This window comes from Globicephala melas, chromosome 2, assembly GCF_963455315.2.
Source record: "Globicephala melas chromosome 2, mGloMel1.2, whole genome shotgun sequence".
NCBI classification, from domain to species: Eukaryota; Metazoa; Chordata; class Mammalia; order Artiodactyla; family Delphinidae; genus Globicephala; species Globicephala melas.
The window spans coordinates 114,672,865-114,691,873 of NC_083315.2; the positions used below are offsets into that span (position 1 = coordinate 114,672,865).

General features: G+C 33.8%; 1 protein-coding gene across 10 annotated transcripts in view; it reads right to left on the reverse strand.

Moving 5' to 3' along the window:
• Positions 1 to 19,009, reverse strand: part of RALGAPA1 (Ral GTPase activating protein catalytic subunit alpha 1) — a 220,888-nt gene that overhangs the window by 47,079 nt on the left and 154,800 nt on the right. For all 10 annotated transcript variants that reach the window (XR_009563100.1, XM_030854800.2, XM_060294754.2 and 7 more), the window contains 2 exons: positions 17,009 to 17,080; positions 4,086 to 4,209 (listed from right to left, as the gene is read on the reverse strand). Coding sequence is in view for 9 of the 10 variants with exons in the window: in XM_030854800.2 (XP_030710660.1) it covers positions 4,086 to 4,209; positions 17,009 to 17,080 (196 nt within the window). In the remaining variant the exon portion in view is untranslated. The remainder of the gene's footprint in view (positions 1 to 4,085; positions 4,210 to 17,008; positions 17,081 to 19,009) is intronic.

Genomic DNA, 19,009 nt, shown 5'->3' on the forward strand with positions numbered 1-19,009 from the left:
CTAACTATAGGATTCTGGGTTGACAGTTTTTTTCTTTTAACATTCGAAAAATATTACCTCCTCTGGCCACCACAGTTTCTGATGAGAAATTCACTATCATTCTAATTGTACCCATATAGATAGGTACAAGTTTCCTCTGGATACTTTCGAAATTTTTTTGCCTTCAGTTTTCAGAAGTTTAATTATGATGTGTCTTAGTATGGATCTCCTTCCATATATCCTATTTGGTTTTCACCAGGTTCTTCAATCTGTAGCTTTATTAGCTTTATTTTTCTTGCCAAATTTGGGAAGTTTTCAACATTATCTCTCAAAGTAGTTTTCAGACCCAACCTCTTTCTCCTCTCCTTCTGGGACTCACAATAACAGGAGTGTTAGATTTTTTGTCATAGCCCCACAGGTCTGTTCATTGCTCTGTTCACCGTCTTTATGTCTATTCTCTCTCTGCTGTTCAGATTAACTTTTACTGTTCTATGCTCCAATTTACTAATTCTTTCTGTACCCTCATCTCCACCTGACTCTGTTGCTGGGCCAATCTACTGAGTTTTTTATTTCAGTTATTATATTTTCAATTCTAAAATTTCCATTTAGTTCTTTGTATCTTGTATTTCTTTGCACAGACTTTCTATTTTTCATTTGTTTCAACTGTGTTCCTAATTGCTTGTTGAAGCATTTCTAATACAGTCACTTTAAAATCTTTGTCATCTTGGTGTTGGCATCTATTGCCTTCTTTTCATTCAGTTTGAGACCTTCCTGGTTTTTGGTATGATTTTTGGTTGAAGCCTGGACATTTCAATATTATGAGACCATGAATCTTATTTAAACCTTCTGTTTTAGTTGGCTGTTTTGCAACACAGCTCCAGAGAAGCGGGGGCTTTCAGCCTCATTATGGCCAGGTGGAGGTGGTCTCATTATCACTGGGTGACGGTGAAAGGCCTAATTCTCCACTAGACCTCCTCTGACTCCAGTGTAGAGGGGGAGAGGCACCTCGTTATGCCTGGGTGGGGCCGAAATTCCAGGTTCCTCATGTAGTCTCCACTGACACTGTGGTGTTAGACATGGATGGGGGACTTGTTACCAGTTGGCAGAGATGAAACTCTTAGCTTTCTATTTGGTCTTCTCTGATAGTATCTTACTCCAGGGTGATGTTCGGGATGCCTCATTATAGTCATTTATTTATTGACTGATTGACTGATTTTTGGCTGCGTTGGGTCTTCACTGCTGCACGTGGGCTTTCTCTAGTTGCGGTGAGTGGGCTTCTCATTGCAGTGGCTTCTCTTGTTGTGGAGCATGGGCTCTAGGCACGTGGGCTTCAGTAGCTGTGGCACGTGGGCTCAGTAGCTGTGGCTCACAGGCTCTAGAGCGCAGGCTCAGTAGTTGTGTTGCACAGGCTTAGTTGCTCCGCGGCATGTGGGATCTTCCCAAACCAGGGCTTGAACCCGTGTCCCCTGCACTGGCAGATGGATTCTTAACCACTGTGCTACCAGGGAATTCCCCTCATTATAGTCTTGTAAGGGTAGAAGTCTAGGCTTCCTAACCCACTTTTGTTGTCAGGGGTGGGGATGAGGGTCACGGTATTTTCTGTGGTGTTTGGTTGGCGTAGAGCAGTTACTGTTTAAATGTTTTCTGTCTTTCCAGGTTGCTCCTTTCCTGATCCTTTGGTTAGAAAGAGTAGGCTTTTGTTGGGTTTTTTTTTGTCCTGGGCTTGTTGATATTTCTAGGTTGCTGGCTTCTTCAACTCCAAGTCCAAGATATATGAGGCAAAAAGAAAACCTGAGAACTCACCATCATGTCATTCCTTGGTCCTGAAGTCCTGTTGGTCTATCTTCTTTTCTCCAACAAACCCGTGTCCCCTGCATTGGCAGGCAGATTCTCAACAACTGCGCCACCAGGGAAGCCCTCACCTGACTTTTTGATTCTAGCCAACCTAATGGGTGTGAAGTGGTATCTCACTGTGATTTTGATTTCCATTTCTCTGATAATGATGTCAGACATTTTTTCATGTACTTACTGATCATCTGTATATCTTCTTTGGAAAAATGTTTATTCCGATCCTTTAGCCATTTTTAAATTGGGTTGCCTTCTAATTATTGTTTTGGTGAGTTCTTTGTATATTTTAGATACAAGTCCCTTATCACATATATGACTTGCAATTATTTTCTCCAATTCTGTGGGTTATCTTTTCACTTTGTTAATGGTGCCCTTTGATGCACAAAAGTTTAAATTTTGATGAAGTCCAATTTAGTTATTTTCCTTTGTTGCTCATGTTTTAGTGTCATATCTAAGAATACCTTTTATTTGTTAGTTGTGTCTCAATAAAGCTGGAAAAAAAGAATCCACTGCCAAATTCAAGGTCATAAAGATTTACCCCTATATCGTCTTCTAAGAATTTTACAGTTTTAGCTCTTACATTTAGGTCTTTGATGATCCATTTTGAGTTAATTTTTGTACACAGTGTAAGATTCCAACTTCATTCTTTTGCTTGCAGCTATCCAGCTACTCCAACACCATCTGTTGAAAGGACTTTCTCCACTGGATGGTCTTGGCACCCTTGTTGAAAATCAGCTGACAACAGATGTGTGGGTTTATTTCTGGAATCTCAATTCTATTTCATTAATTGATATATGTATCCTTAGTGCAAGTAACTCGCTGTTTGATTAGAGCTGCTTTGTACTAAGTTTTGAAATCAGGAAATGTGAGTACTCCTAATTTTTTCTTTTTCAAATGTCCGTTGCTTTTACTAATACTTTTCTAGTTTGTTTTTTTAACAGGACATATATTTATAACATTTCTTTACACTTTCCAAACCACTTTCACATACATAATCTCAAATGAACTGCATATTACATATCTGTTGGGTAAAAAAGCACACTGCTTTTGACAAATAAGCAAAAGGCCAAGAGAACTAAAGTAACTCAGTGAAATAGCAGGTTAGATCAGCTATAAAAATATATATTGAATGCTAAAGGTTTATGCATTGGACACTGTGCAAGGACTGGGATTTAAAAAGAAAAAGCAGGAAGATGAAAGAGCCTGCCCTCTAGGAACTTACAGTCTAGTGCAGTGGTCTTCAATAATTTTGCTCATGTACTCTCTACAAGAATATTGAGAAACTATGTATTAAATTGACAACTACGATGAAAATTGTCATCATAAGTTTAAGCTGTTAGAAAAGATACAATTTCCAGTATACTGTATGTTATATCTATATACTTTAAATATATTTTCATCAAAATCTTAGAGCACAAATTTGGCTGATACAATATATATAAAATGTCTGCTATTAATGACAAATCAATCAGCCACATCAAATTCACTTTCTGTTAGAACATGTCTGACTCATAATTTTACAATTTAAATAAACATACTAATACAAATCTCTATGACAAACACCTCACTTCTGAATTATAATTCTAAGATAGACAGATTTGTTCAGGAACTTCAACATGAGTTGGTTGCCGGGTTGTTGGTTGCTGGGATGACAAAAAATACAGCACCTTTCAATACTTCCTGCTTTGCCATTAGAGACACTCTCTCTCAGGAACATGCCCTCTTGAATGAACTGTCCCTTTTTTGGTGCCAAACCTTCCAGGGCAATGCAGGATTCAGGTGAGTAATAGGTATGCCTTACTTTTACAAAGATGAAGAACAGAAAAGGAGAGGTAAGAGACTGTAGAAGGGTTCTCCGGAATTACTTGTAGTAAAGTTGAGGATCTAGAAACTTATCTCCTCAAAACTAACCTAGCCAACATGCCCCCTAGAATCCTTGGGATAGCCCTAGGATATTCATATCTTCATTTGAAGATCACTAGTCCAGCGGTCACAACTGTGAGGAAAATCCAGATCTTTTAAGTCTAGGAGTTTAGCACACTCTGACAATACAGTGAATGATAAAACAGTCAAAAACCTTCCTAAGTCCCAACTGCTGCCGTCTTTGTAGATGAGATATAAGGCAGAAACAATATCAAACCCATTGTTATGTTCTTGAGTCTCCTAAAATAATGCTTCTAAAATAAGCTAGAAAGAAAACGAAAACCATTGCTTTCAAATAGAAATAAAATGATATTTGTATAATTTAAAAGCAATACCTCCCAACCAAGACCAGCTACAAAATCTTCATATGCTTGACTTCCTCCTGTATTGGTGAGAATGGAATGTTTGTCTTCTTGTCCTTCAGCAACATAAAATACTGCAATCTTGTGTGTCTCTCGGCTATAAAACAAAAGATTTCACCGTTCACTTAATCATTAATTTATCTGTTCATTCATCCAATAATTAACTTCTAAATACGTGGCAATAAAAAGATGAAAATGAATTAAACCTTATAATCTACTAAGGGAGACAAGTAATTATAAGTAAAAAATTATAAAAGTTACAAAATTGCGCTCAGAACAGAAGAAAAGGATGATTACTTCTGACTGAGAAACAGAGAGAAACTTAAAGGAGAAGGTAATATTAAGCTGGGTGAAGGTAAGTAAGATTTGACAAATGAAGGAGAGAAAGTATCAGGAAAGACACACAGGTGTGAATGCACAAAGCATCTGAAGAGCTGCCTGTTGTGCAATGTGGCTGAATCCCAGAGTTAAAGGGACTGTGTTTTAGAAATAAAATTAAGTAGGAGTACAGAGATGAGTGAGAAATGATCCATTTCTCCAAAGTACTTATAAGAAATGTATACACAAATATTATAAAACTGTATGGAGTAACTGACAAGTTCTTAGATATTTTAGTTTTAGTTCTCCCTAAAATTAAAAATGCTCATAAAAGCAAATTTCTTGTATGAAATTTGGCTTTCCAAGCTAACTAGAAAATAAACAATAACCCAAGCAAACAACAACCGCCAACATACTTTTGATTCAAAGACACAAAGTAGAAAGTAAAAGAAACAGAAGAAGATGCTACGCAAACAGTAACCAAGAGGGCCAGCATAGCTATACTAACATTAAACTTTTACATAAAAATGTTATAGGGAGTTCACAGAGAGACATCCTGGGGTGGAGTGGGGGGTTGGTTTGGGTGGGTGGGGTTCCTTTTACCTTTTTCCTTTCTGTGTATGTCATTAATCTGACAATTCTCCCTCCTCCCCACTGGCCTGTCCCCATTCCTCGTATTTGTACGGTTCAAGCAATAAAGACACTCATTTCAGGAATAAAAAAGTTATAAAAGATAAAGATATATTTCATAATGTTAAAGGTCCTTATAACAGGAAGATATGAAAATTAAAAACATATGCACCCAACAACAGAGCTTCAAAATACATGAAGCAAAATCAGACAGAACTGAAGGCAGAAATAGCTATTTCTATAATCATAGTTGGAGACTTCAATACCTCACTTTCAATAATGGACAAACAACTAAAAGAATATCAACATGGAAACAGAAGACTTGAATAATAGTATAAAATACCTAAAGAACACTCCACCCAACAGTAGCAGAAAAACACATTCTCCTCAAGCAAACCTGGAATATCTTTCAGGATAGACCATATGGTAGGCCACAGAACAAGCCTCAATACATTTGAAATAACTGAAACCATGCAAAGTATGTTTTCTAATCATAATAGAATAAAATTAGAAATCAATAAAAGAAGAAAATTTACAAATATGTAGAAATGAAAAGATATACTCCTAAATAAGTGATGAGTCAAAGAATAAATCTCAAGGGAAATTAGAAAAAAAATCCTTAGAGATGAATGAAAATGAAAATATAATACAACAAAACTGAGGGCATGCACGTAAAGCAGGGCTCATTGGTAAATTTATGCACATAAATGCCTATATTAAAAAAAAGAAAAAGATCTCACATCAAAAACTAAACCTTCCACCTTAAGAAACTAGAAAAAGAAGAACAACTAAACTCAAAGCAAGCAGAAAGAGGACAATAATAAAGACTAGTGTGGAAATAAATGAAACAGAACAGAAAAACAAGAGAAAAATTTTAAATTGGTTCTTTGAGATGTTAAACAAAATCAATCTATAGCCAGAATGAGCAAGAAAAAAAAGACTCAATTTACTAAAATCAGGAGTGAAAGGAGAGACATCACTACATACCTTATAGAAACAAAAAGTATTATTAAGGAATACTATCAACAATTGTATGCCCAAAATCAGATAGTTAGATTAAATGGACAAATTCTTAGAAAGACACAAATTATTAAAACCAACTCCAGGGAAAATAGGATATCAGAATAGTTCAATAACTAGAGAAACTGAAATAGTATTCTGATTGAAAAGGAAGTAGTAAAACTACTTCCACTTGCAGATGAGATGACTCTGTGTATAAAAATCCTAAGGAATCCACTAAAAAGCTATTAGAGCTAATAAATGACTTCAGAAAGGATTCAGGATATAATATCAACATACGAAAATCAACTATATTTTTATAAACTAACATGAACAATCCAAAAACAAAATTACGAAAGCTATTTCTTTTATAATAGCATCAAAAATAATAAAAATACTTAGGTATATATTTAACAAAAGTACACAACTGATACTCTGAAAGCTACATTGTTGAAAAAAATTAAAGATCTTAAAAAAAATACCACATTCATAGACTGAAAAACTTAATATTTTTAAGATAATATTTCCTAAATTGATCTACAAATTTAATGCAAGTGCTATCAAAGTCCCAGCTCCCTTTTTTTGTAGAAATTGATAAGCTGATCCTAAAATTCACAGGAAAATGCAAAAAATCCCAAATAGCCAAAATAATCTTGAAAAAGAAGAACAAAGTCAGAGGACTCATAATTCCCAATTTTAAAACCTACTACAAAACTACAGCACTCAATGGACTGTGGTACTACCACAGCAGAAACATATAGCTCTATATGGAATAGAATCTTGGGTCCTGAAATAAACCTTTATGTTTATCATCAATTGCTTTTTGCAATGGTACCAAGCCAATTCAATGGGGGAAAAAATAGTGTTTTCAGCAAACGGTGTTGAGGGAACTGGATATCTACAATGCAGTTGTAGATATCCAATGAAGTTGGATTCTTACCTCATACCATATACAGAAATTAAATTTAAAAGCATCATAGACCTAAAAATAAGGTCTAAAACTATGAAAGTCTCATAAAGAAGTTTACACAACTATAAAATGTCCGTGTAAAAGCTCCATGAATGTTCACAGTAGCATTATTCATAACAGCCGGAAAGTGAAACTAATGCAAATGTCCATCAAGAGATGAATAGATAAACAAAATATAGGATATTCACACAATGGAATATTATTCAGGAATAAGAAGAAATGAAGTGCTGACACATGCTGCAACATGGATGGATTTTGAAAACACTGTGCTAAGAAGCCTGCCACAAAAGACCACATATGTTTGATTGCTATTACATGAAATATCCAGAATAGGCAAATCTATAGAGACAGAAAGTAGATTAGCGTTGTCCAGAGATGGGGAGTAGGGGGTGATGTTTGGGGGTAATAGAGAGTGACTGGTAATGGGTATGAGGTTTCTTTTTGAAGGAAATATTCTAAAATTAGATTGCTGTGATAGTTGTCTGTGAATATACTAAAAACATGTACACTTTAAATGAGTGAATCTTATGGTATGTGAATTACATCTCAATAAAGCTGTTAGAATTTAAGTTGGAAGTATGACCTACTATGTGTAAATTCTGATCCTGGCAGAAAGGGGACCTCTCAGTGTTCTCAATTTCCTAGGTAAAGGGCTATCAGCTAGAACTCATAAATCACAATTTATAAAATTGAGAAGAGTTGCATAGAAATGTTCACCTAATACTATATAAATCAAAAAGAGAAATACATCAGCCATATAGGAAAAATTAGAAAATAAATCTTTAAAATGCAAAAGTAAAAATGAAATCACCTTTATATTATCTGTCCTTTTTAAAATTTGAAAAAGCAGAGTTTAGCTGCTCTTTTATGTCAAATTTTAATTTTTCAGCATTCCTTCTTATTTTTCTACTTACTAACTACTTCTAAATGCTTGGTATATATTGATTGCCATTAGATTAGTATGTACCACAACAGTGAATGAGGTAAAAAGATTAGAAAAAATGAGATTACTGAACTTGCAGCCATAAATATTCTACAATATGTCCAGTACTGGCAAAATATTATGAGCTTACTACTGGAAAGTTCAAAGTGAAATATGCTAAGTTATAAGCACTTCTGATTCCCTGTATATACACTGCAAAAGAAATAATAATACAAATAATTTGGAGATTTGAAATTTAAAAATCTGATGGTTCAACCATGAGGAATAGGAATCAGTTAATCTAGTCAAAGAAAACAAAGGATCTATAAATGGTCTGGAGAGATAAGACTATAAAGAAAGTAACTTTTCATTTTCTTCCGCCCTAATCCTCCAGACAAGTAATCAGGTTTTTTCCAGGTTCTTGGCTTAAGAAGCAGCTCAATGTTGCCTTACTGTCACATAATTAGAATGAATTTTTATCTGAACCCAATATGTTAGAAAAAGAAAGGAAACCTGTTTTCATTATTTAATTTGTTTAAAAAAGCAAAATAAATGTCATGTGTTCATGTGGTGTACAATATCAAAAAGGAAACCTATGCTGTCTCAAGGAAGATGTCCTTCATATATTCCAGGTACATATGAGAATGGAAGTAGTTTAGCAGGAGCCAAGAAGTAGAAAAGCATAAGGTAATGTAAAGAAACCATGAATAGCCAAGACTGGCTGGTATGGCCTGAGTTCTAGACTAAGGAGTCTGGTCAGGCACTGGGAAGTCACTAAGGAATAAAATAAAAATTTTACTTTAGAAAAATTATTCTCGTGGTGAATATTGTCTAGACGGTGAAGAGTTAGAAGATGAGAGAGTTGTTTAAACTCTCTCCGAAAGAAGTAATAAGGACATGAATCAAGAAGTTGGGAGTAGGAAAAGCAAAGAAGAGATAGAAGTGAGAAATAATAAGAAGAAAGAACTGACATAATGATAAACACTAAGGGCAAGGGAAAGGAAATGGTCAAGTGTGGGTGACACTGAAATGGTACTTCTAAATGTAATGGAGAAAATTAGGAGGAGGATGTTACTTGGGAAAGAACTGATGACCTGGAAACAGAAGTAAGGAGGCAGGGAAAAAATTGTAATAAGCAGCTACAAAATCATGACTGACAATTAAGAGATAGGAGTACATGGGCAGAAAAGAATGGGGTTGAGAAGATATGAGAGATATCCCAGTGAGAAGGAAAACTATGTTAGGGGAGAAGGCAGCAGAAAATGAGCCAGTGAAGACAAACTAGAAATAACTAGTTTAGCAGGAGCCAAGTAGAAAAATATTAGGTAATGTAAAAAAACCCTAAATAGCCAAGATTGGCTGGTATGGCCTGAGTTCTAGGCTAAAGAGTTTGGTCAGCCATTTGGAAGTCACTAAGGAATAAAATAAAAATTTTACTTTAGACAGTTTTACTTTAGAACAAAGTAATTTAACATGACTTTAGAAGCCAGGGGAGAAGAACATTTTAAAGAGAGAACAGACAACAGTACTGAACTTTTAGGGGATATAATACTCAGGAGTTTTTAGGGCAGAAACTATTCTGTATTATATTGTAATGAGTATACATGTCATTATACATTTGTTAAAACTCATACAATGTACAACACCAAGAGTGAATCTAATATAAACTTCAGTTAATAATAATATATCAATATTGGCTCATCAATTTTAACAAATGTACCATACTGATACGGGGTAACTATGTATAGGGGGAAAGAGGGTATGTAGGAATGCTCTGTATTTTGCAATTGATTATCTTGTAAATCTAAAACAGCTGTAATTTTTAAGTGCCTATTAGATTAATTGAATTTAATTAATTAGATAAATAAAGGAGGCTGAAGAGGATGGAGAAAACTTTAGACATGGTGGTCAGGATACTAACCTTCAAAAGGATAGTTTAAGTAGAACAGTAGAGGTCTGAGAACACATGGTGAGCAAGACAGCAAAAGAGGTATGATTTGTGCCCCCAATGACTTTGCTATCATCTAGTACCAAAGATAAATTATTATGGGGAAGAATTAGGATATGAGAACTCAGAGACTACTTAGAGGGTTTTAATTTTATAACTGTCTGGGAAAGAATATCTAAGAAATAATAATAATATTAATACAGTGTGATAAATACTATGACAGGAGAGTGTTATCGGGATCTCTGAAAGCCCATGGAAGGATATCCAAACATAGGGTGGAAGGAACTGGGGAGGAATGTAAAGGGTTAGCGGTAGCTTAGGGAAAGGCCTTTCAGAAAAAATGATGTTTAAGCTGAGACTAAAACAATGGACAGGATCTACACTCAGAAAAAATTTAGAGCATAAGACTATTTCATTGTTAAATAATAAAGAATAAAACTCAGACAGATAACATTCAATTCTAGAAGAAAAAGAAAAATATAAAGCTTATAAACAAGAAATAACAGTAATTAAAGAGTTAAAAAACAGAACATAATAGAATATGATAAATGAGAAACTGTTTCTCTGAAAAGATTAAGTAGATTATTTGCATCCAGAAAAAAAAAGCCCACTGTAATGGTGGTGCATAATTCACTTACAAATATAGCTTAAAAGTTAAAAATCATTTTAAAAGAAACCATAATTACAATAATTTGTTATTTAATACATAATACAAAAAAGATGGAAATCGTAACACCAATAACCTAAAATGTGAGGGAAGAAGTAAAAGTATAAAGGTTCTGTATGCTGTATATAAAGCAAATACTAATAGAAAAGGAAATAAACAGCAATACAGTAATAGTTGGGGGTTTTAATATCCCACTCTCATAATGTACAGATTATCCAGACAGAGACTGAAAAAGGAAACAGTGGATTTGAACAACACTATATACCTAACAGACATACACAGAACATTCTGTCCAACAGCAGCAGAATATACACTCTTTTCAAGTGCACATGGAACATTTTCTAGGATAGATAATGTGTTAGGATGCAAAACAAGTCTCAACAAATTCAAGAAGCTAGAAATTATATCAAGCATCTTTTCCAAACACAATGGAATTAAAGTAGAAATCAATAACAAGAGAAAAGCCAGAAAGTTCACAGACACATAGAAATTAAACGACACACTCCTGAACAACCAATGGATGAAAGAAGAAATCAAAAGGGAAATTTAAAACAGATCTTGAGACAAACAAAAATAGAAATACACACTGAAAGTGTGACGTATAGCAAGTTCCAAGAGGGAAGTTTGTAATGATAAACACGTACATTAAGAAAAAGAAAGATCTCAAATAAACAGCTTAACTTCATACCTAAAGGAACTAGAAAAAGTAGAATAAACTAATCCCAAGGTTAGCAGAAAAGGGGAAATAATAAAGATTAGAGCATAAATAAATAAAATAGAGAATAGGAAAATAGAAAATATGAAGCAAACCAACAGTTGGTTCTTTGAAAAGATAAACCAATTGAGAAATAAATGTTATTGGGAAAACTGGACATTCACATGCAAAAGAATTAAACTGGACCCTTGTCTTACACCACTCACAAAAATTAACTTGAAATGGATTAAAGACTTAAATCTAAGACCTGAAACCATAAAACTCTTAAAATGAAAATAAAGGGTAAGCTCCTGGACATTGGTCTTGTCTATGATTTTATGGATATAACACCCAAAGCTCAAGCAACAAAAGCAAAACAAAACCAAAAATAAACAAGTGGGATCACATCAAACTAAAAAGCTGCACAGCAAAAGAAAGGATAAACAAAATGAAAAGGTAACTGACAGAGTGGAAGAAAATATTTGCAAATTACATTTCTGATAATGTAAGAAACTCATACAACTCAACTGCAATAAAACACTTATAATACAATTAAAAAATGGGCAAAGGACATGAATAGACATTTTTCTAAAAATGATATTCAAATGGCCAAGAAGTACATGAAAAAGTACTTAACATCACTAGTCATCAGGAAAATGGAAATGAAAAACCACACTGCAATATCACCTCACACCCAGTAGAATGGCTATTATCAAAAAGACAAGCGATAAGTGTTGGAGGGGATGTGGAGAAAAGGTAACCCTCGTGCACTGTTGGTGGGAATGTAAACTGGTGCAGTCAACTCTGTAAAAAGTATAGAGGGTCCTCAAAAAATCAAAAATAGAACTACCACGTGATCTGGTAATCTCACTTCTGGGAATAAATCCAAAGGAAATGAAAATACTAACTGGAAAAGATATCTGCACCCCTGTGTTCACAGAAGCATTATTTACAATAGCCAAGGTATGGAAACAATCTAAGTGTCCACCGATGCATGAATGGATTAAGAAAATGTGGTATTTACAATGGGATTCAACCATAAAAAAGAAGGAAATCCTGGCATTTGTGACAACATGGTTGAATCCTGAGGGCATTATGCTAAGAGAAATAAGTCAGACAGAGAAAGACAAATATTGCATGTTCTCACTTATATGTGAAATCTAAAAAATCTAGATTCACAGAAACTGAGATCAGATTGGGTGGAGGATGGGTAAAGGGGGTCAAAGGGTACAAATTTCCAGCTATAGGATGAAAAAGTTTGGGGGTGTAATGTACATTACAGTTACTATAGTTAACAATACTGTATTGTATATTTGAAAGTTGCTATGAATGGATTTTTACAGTTCTCACAACAAAAACTGTAACTAAGTGAAGTGATGATGTAGTAACTAACACTGTGGTAATCATTTTGCAATATATAAAAATCATTATGTTTAAACCTTAAACTTACACGATGTTATATGTCAATTATATCTCAAAACAGCTAGAGGTCAAAAAAAAATGTTGAAGGGATGACATGGGAATACAGAAATTAATTATATATATAAAAAAAAGAAAAAGAAAAGCCCTACAAAACTGAGAAAAGGAATGCAGTAGAGAATTATGACACCATGTATGAATCTCTACTAAGTATCTTTTGAAATCTCAGTGAAATTGAGTTTTGTAAAAAAAAAAAAAGCCCTGAAATTGACCTAAGAGGTAAAAGAAAAACTGAAAAGACTAATAATGATGAAACAAATGGAAATAATTCGAAATTCTACTAATTCTTCCAAATTTTCAAATAGATAATATTCATTTTATGAATCTGGCTGTAATGTTAATTTTGAAAACATTAGAACAGGCGAAAAATTAACTATAAAATATTCTAATAGATGAACCATGCCCTAATTAAAAATGAAATTCTAATAAATTTAACCCAACAGGAAGTCAAAGGATCCAGTAAAGTTTATCCCAAGAATGCAAGAATTATTTAATATTAGCAGTCTAGTTAATATACATCAACTAGTTAAGAAAGCAAAAGCTGAATATAAAAATATATAAAAACCTGAATAGATGCTGAAAAGGATTCTGATAACATTTAACTACCTTTCTTTATGAAATCTGCTAGAAAACAGGCTACCTTCTCAGAATGATAAAAATGATCTATTTCAAGCGTAACAACCAATATTTTACTTAAGTATGAAACAGAAGAGTCATTTCCATTAAAAGCAGAAAAGACAAGGATGACCACTCTTCCTATAACTATTTAACACTGTAGTGCCGGTTTTAGTCAGTACAATCAGACATGATGATATAAGAAAATAATGGCATAACTTTTCGAAAGGAGATGACTTGCAGAAAACGATTATATAACTAAGCGAATCCTAAGAGTGAGACAACTATAAAATGTTTAAAATCAACAAGAGAGGAACTTCCCTGGTGGCGCAGTGGTTAAGAATCTGCCTGCCACAGATCAGCTCAGTGCTTTGTGACCACGTAGAGGGGTGTGATAGGGAGGATGTGAGGGAGACGCAAGAGGGAGGAGATATAGGGACATATGTATACGTATAGTGATGCACTGTTATAAAGGAGAGACTAACACACCATTGTAATTATACTCCAATAAAGATGTTTAAAAAAAGGGGGGGAATAAGAAAAAAGAAAAAAAAAGAGAAATAAGACTTAAAATAAAATTGAAATAATAAAATTAGTATATTTAATCAAAAATAAAGAATCTGCCTGTCAATGCAGGGGACACGGGTTCGAGCTTTGGTCCATGCCATGGAGCAACTAAGCCCATGCGCCACAACTACTGAAGCCTGTGCACCTAGAGCCCGTGCTCCGCAACAAGAGAAGCCACCGCAATGAGAAGCCCGTGCACCGAAAGGAAGACTAGCCCAACTCTCCACAACTAGAGAAAGCCTGCACACAGCAACAAAGACCCAATGCAGCCAAAAATAAATAAATAAATTTATTTAAAAAAAAAACAAACGAGAGAATTCATTAAAGTACCTGGGTACAAAATATAATGGGGGGAAGATTCTACTCAGAATAGCAACACAAAAGTAAAACACCCCTAAAGGTAATGTCTGGGTATCAGAATAAATAAAAAACACTCCATGATTGTGAATGGGAAGAATGATGATAATAAATGTGTTTATTCTTCCCATAGGAAAGTTTTATTGCAAATCAAATCAAAATAGCAATGGGATTTCTTTTTCTGGAAAACAACAGCATAATTCTAATCAATAACGTGTTTCTGGAAGACAAAACAGGCGAGAACATCTAAGAAAAGAAGAATGTGTGTGGGTGGGGTGAGGAAGAAGACTGAGCCTATCAGATACTAAATTATTAAGCTACAATAAATTAAACAGTAACATCTCCACAAAATTGATAGACCAATCAATAGAAATGAACAGATAGCTTTGAAACAGCTTAATATTTGATAAAAACAATATCAAATCAATGGGAAAGATATGGATCATTTAACAAATTATAGAAATAGACTATTTTCCAACATTCAAGGTGGTTCCATTTCTCATTCCATAAATCAAAATGCATTCCAGAAGGAATAAATATAAAATAATTACCACTCTAACCAAATACTTAAAAATCTAGAAGGAAATGTAACAATGTTTAATTGATTTCAAGATAGAACTCTCTAAGCACAGCAAACAATTGAAGAAATTAAAAACAAAAAGATTGAGAGATATAATTACTACATAAAAATGGGTTGTTAAACAACCTGTAGTTGTTGAAAACTGAAGACCAAACGACAAACTAGGAGAACTCCCACAATAAATACAAAAGTTAATCCTTAACGCATATACATACGTAAAAGAGCTCTTACAATTAAGAAAAATTCCTAAATAGAAAAACAGAAAAAGGACACTAAGAGAGAATTTAGAAATTTTTTTACAAATATATGAAAAATATTAACTTCACTAGTAATTAAAAACTATAAATTAACGAGATACCATGATTCGCCCCTCAAATTATAAAGGATAAGAAAATGTCATCAATATCTTTTGCTGGACAGGCTGAAGTTATACAACATTGGTAGGATTAGAAATGAGTACTTAATGGAAAGCAATTTTATATATGGCCTGAAAAAAGTCCTTATGCTTTGACCTAATAATTCTATTTCTAGGAATCTATTCTAGGGCAAGAAATTAAAAACAACTCAAATGTCCAAAAATCATAGAACTTGGTGCCATAGAATTTTTTTTGAAGAATATCAAAATGGCTGAGAAAATGCTAATATAGAGTTTTTTAAAAGACATAACTTACTATACATTACTATGATTCCAGTTTTGTAAAACAAACAAAAATCATACATATGTCTATCAAAAAGACTGAAAATATATAAAGAAATGCTAACAAGTCTTATGAATAACAATAGTTTTATTTTTGTTTTATATTTTCTATAATCAAAGAAATTATACATTATTTAAAAAAATTATTCTGAGAAAAGCTAAAAACAACAAAAACCAGTTAGGAATGACAGGAAATGAATAAAAAATTATATTTTTCTATAAATTTGGTAGTAAAAGGCATGAAAGGGATGTACTATAGCTTGAAAGGATAGTAACTGAGGAAAGTTTTGTTTTGTTTTGTTTTAAAGGCAGATAACAAACATGCTTATGGTAAGAGAAGTAAGTAGAAATACAAGATAAAGAAGGGATAACTTTTTGAAGATCCTACACCAGGCTGAGAAAGTAGGAAGCAGAAGTATATAAAGAAAAAAAGCTTTTCTGATGCGGAAAGTGAGCAAGAGAAGATGGCTCAATACAGAAAATTTTAAAAGACGAAGATGTAAGGCCTATTTGTTTTGATGTGGGAAAGGTCTGAATCATCTTCACTTTGCATTCCTGTAGAATAGTGATGGCAGGGTGAATGGCTTGTTACAAACTAGTTTCCCAATTGTCAGAATCACTGGATTTAATTAATGAACATATGTGACTAACCTGTGTTAAAATGTGAATGTGTGGAGGAAGAAGAAAGGTTAAGAAATACTGTTCTAGCAGATTGTCTTTTCACATAGGCCAAACCTTTGAAGTGAATTCTTACGAGGTTAGAGTAGAGATGACCTTTTGACTATAATGCTAGGCTTGAGGAACAAAGAAGTGGTTTATAACAATTACTCTGAGAAGTAAAGTAAAAGTGAACAAGGGATAAAAAATCTGCCAAACAGCAGAGATGGCATTGTTGAAGTAAAGGTGCATGAATATACAGTAACTCTCTATATCACACTGGTTTGATAATTTTCTCTAGTAATATACTGCTGCCCAGGAGTAGAGAAAGCAGTCGTTAGGAATGATTCTAATTAGAGAACTGGTTATGGAAATATATATATACACACACACATATATATGTGTGTATATATATACTTAAGCAGAAGAACAGTTTTGAGGGTGCAAGATAAGGCATTTTAAAACTGGTTGACAATATGTGAGTTTGCTGAACAGAAAGGTAAGTGGAATCAGAGCTGGGTGGACAAACTGACTGTGGGAACAGGAAAAGCAAAAAACTGAAGACAAAAGTATAAAACACCAGTCAAGTGTTTATTATTTATAAACAATCCAAAGATACCAAACATTTAAATGCAGCTGTACGTTTTTCTAAAAATGGTATTTCTAAGGTATATATAAATGAAAAACAGTTTCTGCTCAGAAAGTTATAATTCAACAATACAGTATTATTCACACACAAACAGAGAAATAGCTGACAGGTGACAGAGATAAACCTGAAAACTTCCCAACAACTTACCACTGTCTTGAGTCCAAGTTCCTAAGTTCTCTAAGTAGTTTTTCATTTTTCTTCAAGAGATGAAAGCTCCTCCTAAATAGAGAGATTTATAAACATTTTCATCACGTTTGCAGTGAACGACATGACAGTTCTGGAAATACTTTCCAGTCTACTCATGCAACTCTTATACTTTTCTTGCCTTTTCATACTTCTAACACAAAGGAGAACAGACCCTAAAAAAAATGTAAAGAATATATGTCATTATTTCTACCCAGGCCCTCATACATTTCTGCTAGTGGATCATAATCTACTGGCCACTTAAATGTTTCCTTGCAGATGCTGTGAGTTTCCCAAACTCATATTCAGGAAAATGGATAAAAATACTTATAGGTTCCTTCTCAAGAGTTTCATAAAAATATGTGAGAAAGTTGTTCCTCACGAGAAATAAAATATTCACAAAAGCTAAATCATTACCAAATAAGGATGTGTAATCCAGATGGAATTTGTTTTCTTTTTCTTGTTTTACATTATATGTATTTTTCTACACTACAAAGCAGTGTGTAAATTTTACCAAATACATTACATAGGTGCTAAATTATGTACAAATTATATTCATGAAATCAATGCTTGCTGTGGTAAAATATAGCTTCCCATCTTTAATTTTTCTCAAGAGACAACGTATGGACCATTCTACAGCAAAAGAGAGTAGAATAAATTTATATTAGTGGCAATTACCTGTATGTGGACATACCATAAGGCAAATTGTTTTCCTGATATAACATGGCTTTCCCATAAGGCAGAGGATACGCCCTTCTAATAAATGGAAGGGTTTAAACCAAGTAAGATTATAAACACTAGGTAAGCAAGTAGAATTCCAATTCATTGCTTCACATGCATTTGAATTACTTTAAGATTTATGCATCCAGTGATATCTGAGCTCCCCTTCTACTACAAGCTGAACAAAAACAATACATTCAATAATGCTTCTTCTTCCACTTCCCTACAGCTTTTAGTATCATAGAAATTTTAAAAATCAATTTTAAAGATAAATTTTAAAATATTTTTAATATTTAAAAATATTAATAATGCTTTACACTAGTGTACAATTTTAGTATTTTATGTACATTATCTAATTTAATTCTTACCATCATGTGAGGTAGGAGTTATTTCCTCAATTTGCAGACTGTAACCCGAGGCTCAAAGTTTAAGTGACTCTAACCTGGATCTTTTGCTTTAAGTCTCATGCCCTTTCATTTAACTCCTACTTAACTTACTTCAAAACTGTGTGTGTACTGCAAATTTTCAATGAGGTTTTGCAATATGCATAAGAGAAAACAAAATTTAAAAAAATGAAATCCAGATTCTTTTCTTGATTTGATGCTAAATCCTGAGTTAATTTCTCTGATACAAACAAGAAATGATCATATCGCTGTTTGTCTAAAAAAAAAGTTAGGCTTATGTGCCATAATAAGAAATATACATTTGGGCTGTGTCCCCAGTTCCTGACACAGAGGTCCTAAAACCCTTGTAATTTCCTGAGTGCTGGAGGTAACAGGAGAGTCTTACACAGACCTCCTAAAACCTTTGGAATTTCCTGGGTAATAAGAGCATCTTTTGTTCTAATAAGGTGACTCTTGGTGGTGTCCCGGATAACTTCAGGATGGTGCCTCATCACCAGAAAGAGCAAGCCATGATTAGGATCTTGAAACTTTCAGCCCCACCTCTGGGGAGAGAGAGGAACTGGAGACTGAGTTAATAATCAATCATGCCTACATGATAAGACCTCTGTGAAAATCCCTAAATTATGGGATTTGGAGAGCTTCCAGGTTGGTGAACACATTCAGGGTGCTGGGAGGGTGGCACACTGCAACTCCATAGGGACAGAAATTTCCACACTTGGAATCCTTCCAGACTTTACCCTATGTCCCTCTTCACCTGGCTGTTCATCTGTATTCTTTAACTATCCTTTGTAATAAACTGATAAATGTAAGTAAATGTTTTACGAATCATTATAGTTAATTT